Source organism: Sardina pilchardus, chromosome 12 (assembly GCF_963854185.1).
Source record: "Sardina pilchardus chromosome 12, fSarPil1.1, whole genome shotgun sequence".
In the NCBI taxonomy this organism is placed as follows: Eukaryota; Metazoa; Chordata; class Actinopteri; order Clupeiformes; family Clupeidae; genus Sardina; species Sardina pilchardus.
The window spans coordinates 34,045,058-34,055,057 of record NC_085005.1 but is presented as its reverse complement, the minus strand read 5'-3'; the positions used below and the strand labels follow the sequence as shown (position 1 = coordinate 34,055,057).

The 10,000-nt window shown below is 54.0% G+C and overlaps 1 protein-coding gene across 2 annotated transcripts in view; it reads right to left on the bottom strand.

Annotated features, from left to right (window-relative positions):
- The window catches only part of mthfd1l (methylenetetrahydrofolate dehydrogenase (NADP+ dependent) 1 like), a 78,373-nt gene that overhangs the window by 56,653 nt on the left and 11,720 nt on the right, over positions 1–10,000 (bottom strand). For both annotated transcript variants that reach the window (XM_062551244.1, XM_062551245.1), the window contains 2 exons: positions 8,377–8,474; positions 8,030–8,203 (listed from right to left, as the gene is read on the bottom strand). In XM_062551244.1, the coding sequence (XP_062407228.1) occupies positions 8,030–8,203; positions 8,377–8,474 (272 nt within the window). The remainder of the gene's footprint in view (positions 1–8,029; positions 8,204–8,376; positions 8,475–10,000) is intronic.

Here is a 10,000-nt window from a genome sequence, read left to right as displayed (position 1 = left end):
ACACACACACACACATACCCGGCGACGATGACGTATTTGCCGTTGGGCTGGTGTGTGAGGCGTTGGAGGAGGGACAGGTGCACTTTAGCTTTAGAGCGCCCGTACACACACACACACACACACACACACACACACACATACCCGGCGACGATGACGTATTTGCCGTTGGGCTGGTGTGTGAGGCGCTGCAGCAGGGACAGGTGCACTTTAGCTTTAGAGCGCCCGTACACACACACACACACACACACACACACACACACACACATACCCGGCGACGATGACGTATTTGCCGTTGGGCTGGTGTGTGAGGCGGTGCAGGAGGGACAGGTGCACTTTAGCTTTAGAGCGCCCGTACACACACACACACACACACACACACACACACATACACACACACACACACACACACACACACACACACACACACACATACCCGGCGACGATGACGTATTTGCCGTTGGGCTGGTGTGTGAGGCGTTGGAGGAGGGACAGGTGCACTTTAGCTTTAGAGCGCCCGTACACACACACACACACACACACACACACACACACACACACACACACACACACACATACCCGGCGACGATGACGTATTTGCCGTTGGGCTGGTGTGTGAGGCGTTGGAGGAGGGACAGGTGCACTTTAGCTTTAGAGCGCCCGTACACACACACACACACACACACACACACACACACATACCCGGCGACGATGACGTATTTGCCGTTGGGCTGGTGTGTGAGGCGCTGCAGCAGGGACAGGTGCACTTTAGCTTTAGAGCGCCCGTACACACACACACACACACACACACACACACACACACACATACCCGGCGACGATGACGTATATGCCGTTGGGCTGGTGTGTGAGGCGGTGCAGGAGGGACAGGTGCACTTTAGCTTTAGAGCGCCCGTACACACACACACACACACACACACACACACACATACACACACACACACACACACACACACACACACACACATACCCGGCGACGATGACGTATTTGCCGTTGGGCTGGTGTGTGAGGCGTTGGAGGAGGGACAGGTGCACTTTAGCTTTAGAGCGCCCGTACACACACACACACACACACACACACACACACACACACATACCCGGCGACGATGACGTATTTGCCGTTGGGCTGGTGTGTGAGGCGTTGGAGGAGGGACAGGTGCACTTTAGCTTTAGAGCGCCCGTACACACACACACACACACACACACACACACACACATACCCGGCGACGATGACGTATTTGCCGTTGGGCTGGTGTGTGAGGCGCTGCAGCAGGGACAGGTGCACTTTAGCTTTAGAGCGCCCGTACACACACACACACACACACACACACACACACACACACATACCCGGCGACGATGACGTATTTGCCGTTGGGCTGGTGTGTGAGGCGGTGCAGGAGGGACAGGTGCACTTTAGCTTTAGAGCGCCCGTACACACACACACACACACACACACACACACACACACACACACACACACATACCCGGCGACGATGACGTATTTGCCGTTGGGCTGGTGTGTGAGGCGTTGGAGGAGGGACAGGTGCACTTTAGCTTTAGAGCGCCCGTACACACACACACACACACACACACACACACACACACACACATACCCGGCGACGATGACGTATTTGCCGTTGGGCTGGTGTGTGAGGCGTTGGAGGAGGGACAGGTGCACTTTAGCTTTAGAGCGCCCGTACACACACACACACACACACACACACACACACATACCCGGCGACGATGACGTATTTGCCGTTGGGCTGGTGTGTGAGGCGCTGCAGCAGGGACAGGTGCACTTTAGCTTTAGAGCGCCCGTACACACACACACACACACACACACACACACACACACACATACCCGGCGACGATGACGTATTTGCCGTTGGGCTGGTGTGTGAGGCGTTGGAGGAGGGACAGGTGCACTTTAGCTTTAGAGCGCCCGTACACACACACACACACACACACACACACACACACATACCCGGCGACGATGACGTATTTGCCGTTGGGCTGGTGTGTGAGGCGTTGGAGGAGGGACAGGTGCACTTTAGCTTTAGAGCGCCCGTACACACACACACACACACACACACACACACACACATACCCGGCGACGATGACGTATTTGCCGTTGGGCTGGTGTGTGAGGCGTTGGAGGAGGGACAGGTGCACTTTAGCTTTAGAGCGCCCGTACACACACACACACACACACACACACACACACACACATACCCGGCGACGATGACGTATTTGCCGTTGGGCTGGTGTGTGAGGCGTTGGAGGAGGGACAGGTGCACTTTAGCTTTAGAGCGCCCGTACACACACACACACACACACACACACACACACACATACCCGGCGACGATGACGTATTTGCCGTTGGGCTGGTGTGTGAGGCGTTGGAGGAGGGACAGGTGCACTTTAGCTTTAGAGCGCCCGTACACACACACACACACACACACACACACACACACATACCCGGCGACGATGACGTATTTGCCGTTGGGCTGGTGTGTGAGGCGTTGGAGGAGGGACAGGTGCACTTTAGCTTTAGAGCGCCCGTACACACACACACACACACACACACACACACACACACACACACACATACCCGGCGACGATGACGTATTTGCCGTTGGGCTGGTGTGTGAGGCGTTGGAGGAGGGACAGGTGCACTTTAGCTTTAGAGCGCCCGTACACACACACACACACACACACACACACACACACACACACACACATACCCGGCGACGATGACGTATTTGCCGTTGGGCTGGTGTGTGAGGCGTTGGAGGAGGGACAGGTGCACTTTAGCTTTAGAGCGCCCGTACACACACACACACACACACACACACACACACACACACACACATACCCGGCGACGATGACGTATTTGCCGTTGGGCTGGTGTGTGAGGCGTTGGAGGAGGGACAGGTGCACTTTAGCTTTAGAGCGCCCGTACACACACACACACACACACACACACATACCCGGCGACGATGACGTATTTGCCGTTGGGCTGGTGTTTAAGGCGCTGCAGTAGGGACAGGTGCACTTTAGCTTTAGAGCGCCCGTACACACACACACACACACACACACACACACACACACACACACACACATACCCGGCGACGATGACGTATTTGCCGTTGGGCTGGTGTGTGAGGCGGTGCAGGAGGGACAGGTGCACTTTAGCTTTAGAGCGCCCGTACACACACACACACACACACACACACACACACACACACACACACATACCCGGCGACGATGACGTATTTGCCGTTGGGCTGGTGTGTGAGGCGATGCAGGAGGGACAGGTGCACTTTAGCTTTAGAGCGCCCGTACACACACACACACACACACACACACACACACACACACACACACACACATACCCGGCGACGATGACGTATTTGCCGTTGGGCTGGTGTGTGAGGCGATGCAGGAGGGACAGGTGCACTTTAGCTTTAGAGCGCCCGTACACACACACACACACACACACACACACACACACACACACACACACACACACATACCCGGCGACGATGACGTATTTGCCGTTGGGCTGGTGTGTGAGGCGATGCAGGAGGGACAGGTGCACTTTAGCTTTAGAGCGCCCGTACACACACACACACACACACACACACACACACACACACACATACCCGGCGACGATGACGTATTTGCCGTTGGGCTGGTGTGTGAGGCGTTGGAGGAGGGACAGGTGCACTTTAGCTTTAGAGCGCCCGTACACACACACACACACACACACACACACACACACACACACACACACACACACATACCCGGCGACGATGACGTATTTGCCGTTGGGCTGGTGTGTGAGGCGATGCAGGAGGGACAGGTGCACTTTAGCTTTAGAGCGCCCGTACACACACACACACACACACACACACACACACACACACACACACACATACCCGGCGACGATGACGTATTTGCCGTTGGGCTGGTGTGTGAGGCGATGCAGGAGGGACAGGTGCACTTTAGTTTTAGAGCGCCCGTACACACACACACACACACACACACACACACACACACACACACACACACACACACATACCCGGCGACGATGACGTATTTGCCGTTGGGCTGGTGTGTGAGGCGATGCAGGAGGGACAGGTGCACTTTAGCTTTAGAGCGCCCGTACACACACACACACACACACACACACACACACACACACACATACCCGGCGACGATGACGTATTTGCCGTTGGGCTGGTGTGTGAGGCGTTGGAGGAGGGACAGGTGCACTTTAGCTTTAGAGCGCCCGTACACACACACACACACACACACACACACACACACATACCCGGCGACGATGACGTATTTGCCGTTGGGCTGGTGTGTGAGGCGTTGGAGGAGGGACAGGTGCACTTTAGCTTTAGAGCGCCCGTACACACACACACACACACACACACACACACACACACACACACACACACACATACCCGGCGACGATGACGTATTTGCCGTTGGGCTGGTGTGTGAGGCGTTGGAGGAGGGACAGGTGCACTTTAGCTTTAGAGCGCCCGTACACACACACACACACACACACACACACACACATACCCGGCGACGATGACGTATTTGCCGTTGGGCTGGTGTGTGAGGCGCTGCAGCAGGGACAGGTGCACTTTAGCTTTAGAGCGCCCGTACACACACACACACACACACACACACACACACACACACATACCCGGCGACGATGACGTATTTGCCGTTGGGCTGGTGTGTGAGGCGGTGCAGGAGGGACAGGTGCACTTTAGCTTTAGAGCGCCCGTACACACACACACACACACACACACACACACATACACACACACACACACACACACACACACACACACACACACACATACCCGGCGACGATGACGTATTTGCCGTTGGGCTGGTGTGTGAGGCGTTGGAGGAGGGACAGGTGCACTTTAGCTTTAGAGCGCCCGTACACACACACACACACACACACACACACACACACACACACACACACACACACATACCCGGCGACGATGACGTATTTGCCGTTGGGCTGGTGTGTGAGGCGTTGGAGGAGGGACAGGTGCACTTTAGCTTTAGAGCGCCCGTACACACACACACACACACACACACACACACACATACCCGGCGACGATGACGTATTTGCCGTTGGGCTGGTGTGTGAGGCGCTGCAGCAGGGACAGGTGCACTTTAGCTTTAGAGCGCCCGTACACACACACACACACACACACACACACACACACACACATACCCGGCGACGATGACGTATTTGCCGTTGGGCTGGTGTGTGAGGCGGTGCAGGAGGGACAGGTGCACTTTAGCTTTAGAGCGCCCGTACACACACACACACACACACACACACACACACATACACACACACACACACACACACACACACACACACACATACCCGGCGACGATGACGTATTTGCCGTTGGGCTGGTGTGTGAGGCGTTGGAGGAGGGACAGGTGCACTTTAGCTTTAGAGCGCCCGTACACACACACACACACACACACACACACACACACACACATACCCGGCGACGATGACGTATTTGCCGTTGGGCTGGTGTGTGAGGCGTTGGAGGAGGGACAGGTGCACTTTAGCTTTAGAGCGCCCGTACACACACACACACACACACACACACACACACATACCCGGCGACGATGACGTATTTGCCGTTGGGCTGGTGTGTGAGGCGCTGCAGCAGGGACAGGTGCACTTTAGCTTTAGAGCGCCCGTACACACACACACACACACACACACACACACACACACACATACCCGGCGACGATGACGTATTTGCCGTTGGGCTGGTGTGTGAGGCGGTGCAGGAGGGACAGGTGCACTTTAGCTTTAGAGCGCCCGTACACACACACACACACACACACACACACACACACACACACACACACACATACCCGGCGACGATGACGTATTTGCCGTTGGGCTGGTGTGTGAGGCGTTGGAGGAGGGACAGGTGCACTTTAGCTTTAGAGCGCCCGTACACACACACACACACACACACACACACACACACACACATACCCGGCGACGATGACGTATTTGCCGTTGGGCTGGTGTGTGAGGCGTTGGAGGAGGGACAGGTGCACTTTAGCTTTAGAGCGCCCGTACACACACACACACACACACACACACACACACATACCCGGCGACGATGACGTATTTGCCGTTGGGCTGGTGTGTGAGGCGCTGCAGCAGGGACAGGTGCACTTTAGCTTTAGAGCGCCCGTACACACACACACACACACACACACACACACACACACACATACCCGGCGACGATGACGTATTTGCCGTTGGGCTGGTGTGTGAGGCGTTGGAGGAGGGACAGGTGCACTTTAGCTTTAGAGCGCCCGTACACACACACACACACACACACACACACACACACATACCCGGCGACGATGACGTATTTGCCGTTGGGCTGGTGTGTGAGGCGTTGGAGGAGGGACAGGTGCACTTTAGCTTTAGAGCGCCCGTACACACACACACACACACACACACACACACACACATACCCGGCGACGATGACGTATTTGCCGTTGGGCTGGTGTGTGAGGCGTTGGAGGAGGGACAGGTGCACTTTAGCTTTAGAGCGCCCGTACACACACACACACACACACACACACACACACACATACCCGGCGACGATGACGTATTTGCCGTTGGGCTGGTGTGTGAGGCGTTGGAGGAGGGACAGGTGCACTTTAGCTTTAGAGCGCCCGTACACACACACACACACACACACACACACACACACATACCCGGCGACGATGACGTATTTGCCGTTGGGCTGGTGTGTGAGGCGTTGGAGGAGGGACAGGTGCACTTTAGCTTTAGAGCGCCCGTACACACACACACACACACACACACACACACACACATACCCGGCGACGATGACGTATTTGCCGTTGGGCTGGTGTGTGAGGCGTTGGAGGAGGGACAGGTGCACTTTAGCTTTAGAGCGCCCGTACACACACACACACACACACACACACACACACACACACACACATACCCGGCGACGATGACGTATTTGCCGTTGGGCTGGTGTGTGAGGCGTTGGAGGAGGGACAGGTGCACTTTAGCTTTAGAGCGCCCGTACACACACACACACACACACACACACACACACACACACACACACATACCCGGCGACGATGACGTATTTGCCGTTGGGCTGGTGTGTGAGGCGTTGGAGGAGGGACAGGTGCACTTTAGCTTTAGAGCGCCCGTACACACACACACACACACACACACACACACACACACACACACATACCCGGCGACGATGACGTATTTGCCGTTGGGCTGGTGTGTGAGGCGTTGGAGGAGGGACAGGTGCACTTTAGCTTTAGAGCGCCCGTACACACACACACACACACACACACACACACACACACACACACATACCCGGCGACGATGACGTATTTGCCGTTGGGCTGGTGTGTGAGGCGTTGGAGGAGGGACAGGTGCACTTTAGCTTTAGAGCGCCCGTACACACACACACACACACACACACACACACACACACACACACATACCCGGCGACGATGACGTATTTGCCGTTGGGCTGGTGTGTGAGGCGTTGGAGGAGGGACAGGTGCACTTTAGCTTTAGAGCGCCCGTACACACACACACACACACACACACACACACACACACATACCCGGCGACGATGACGTATTTGCCGTTGGGCTGGTGTGTGAGGCGTTGGAGGAGGGACAGGTGCACTTTAGCTTTAGAGCGCCCGTACACACACACACACACACACACACACACACACACACACACACACACACACACACACACACACACACACACACACACACATACCCGGCGACGATGACGTATTTGCCGTTGGGCTGGTGTGTGAGGCGTTGGAGGAGGGACAGGTGCACTTTAGCTTTAGAGCGCCCGTACACACACACACACACACACACACACACACACACACACACATACCCGGCGACGATGACGTATTTGCCGTTGGGCTGGTATGTGAGGCGGTGCAGGAGGGACAGGTGCACTTTAGCCTTAGAGCGCCCGTACAGCTCCAGCTCCTCCGGTAGCAGGCCGATCTCCTGGGCCAACTGACCAATGGGCTTAGGGGCCTGCGCCCGCGAGATGGACAGATCACTGGAGGAGAGAGAGAGAGAGAGAGAATGCTTAGGTGTGAGTGTGTACAGCTTTTAATGGTGAGTTGAGCAGCTCTCATTGTGAGGTGTGTGTGTGTGTGTGTGTGTGTGTTTGTGTGAACCTGGGCACAGGTGAAAGTGGCTGTGTGTGTGTGTGTGTGTGTGTGTGTGTACCTGGGCACAGGTGAAAGTGGCTGCAGCTTCAGGGGGTGGAGCCTCCAGGGCTGATACCGCTGAGACTCCGCCCACATTCTACAGCTCTGGACTGCATTCTGATTGGACACAAACCAGGAAGTTAACAAACCACCTAGCCACGCCTCCAATTGGTGGCCATCTTGGTAACATGCCTGACATGTGCGGACTACTGCCATATTGGCATATATAGGGCATATAGAGGGCGTATAGAGGGCATATATAGGGCATATAGAGGTATAGAGGGCATATAGAGGACGTATAGAGGGCGTATAGAGGGCATATAGAGGTATAGAGGGCATATAGAGGACGTATAGAGGGCGTATAGAGGGCATATAGAGGTATAGAGGGCATATAGAGGACGTATAGAGGGCGTATAGAGGGCTTATAGAGGACGTATAGAGGGCGTATAGAGGGCATATAGAGGTATAGAGGGCATATAGAGGACGTATAGAGGGCGTATAGAGGGCTTATAGAGGACGTATAGAGGGCATATAGAGGTATAGAGGGCATATAGAGGACGTATAGAGGGCGTATAGAGGGCTTATAGAGGACGTATAGAGGGCATATAGAGGTATAGAGGGCATATAGAGGACGTATAGAGGGCGTATAGGTGGCGTATAGAGGGCATATAGAGGGCATATAAAGGGCGTATAGGTGGCGTATAGAGGGCATATAGAGGGCATATAAAGGGCGTATAGGTGGCGTATAGAGGGCATACTGTAGGTGGGACATAGGAGGCATATAGGTGGCATATAGTTGGCATATAGGTGGCGTATAGAGGGTTGTATAGAGGGCGTATAGGTGGCGTATTGGTGGCGTATTATACTGTATATTTATATATGATAAAGAGAAGAGGGCATATAGAGGGCAGATTATATCATATATGATAAACAGTAGAGGGCGTATAGAGGGCAGATTATATATGTACGGGATAATGGACGACACGCCGTGCGGTTATTCAAAGTTAATGCACGTTCTAGACGGTGATACGGCCCGACGCGAAGCGGAGGGACGTTCCGTCTAGAAAAGTGCATTAACTTTGAATAACCGCACGGCGTGAAGTCCATTATCCCGCTTATTCCACTGTTGCCACTTGCGTTGTGTTAGTTTCCGGTGCTAATTTAGATGTTTTAATCGCTAGAACTGTTTTGTTTGTAGAACTACTTTTCCCAGACACATTTCAACTAATTTCTCAAACTGCGGTTACTAGTTCTAAATGGTTGGTTGCTATGGCCAAAAGCCAGTCGTTAGTTCTAATCCACCGTTGTCAAGCTGGCATATCCCAAGATTCTGATGAACGTTAACTTTGAAAGATTGCTATTTTTCTTAGCCTACTGCCACCTAACTAGCTAAATGACACCTCTGTCATATGCTAAACGTTACAGTACTATGATCTGAACGTCTGTATTTTACAGCTTGTATGTAACGTGACAGTGCATTTAAACTTCACAACAAGTTTGGCGAATTAATATTCAAGTGTGATACGGCCAATAAATTGGAACTACTTCATAGCCGTGCGTATATCTAAAGTTAATGCACACCCTTATAGAACGCAGGACAATGGGGAACTCAACCGAGCAGTGGAATAATATATGTTATATAA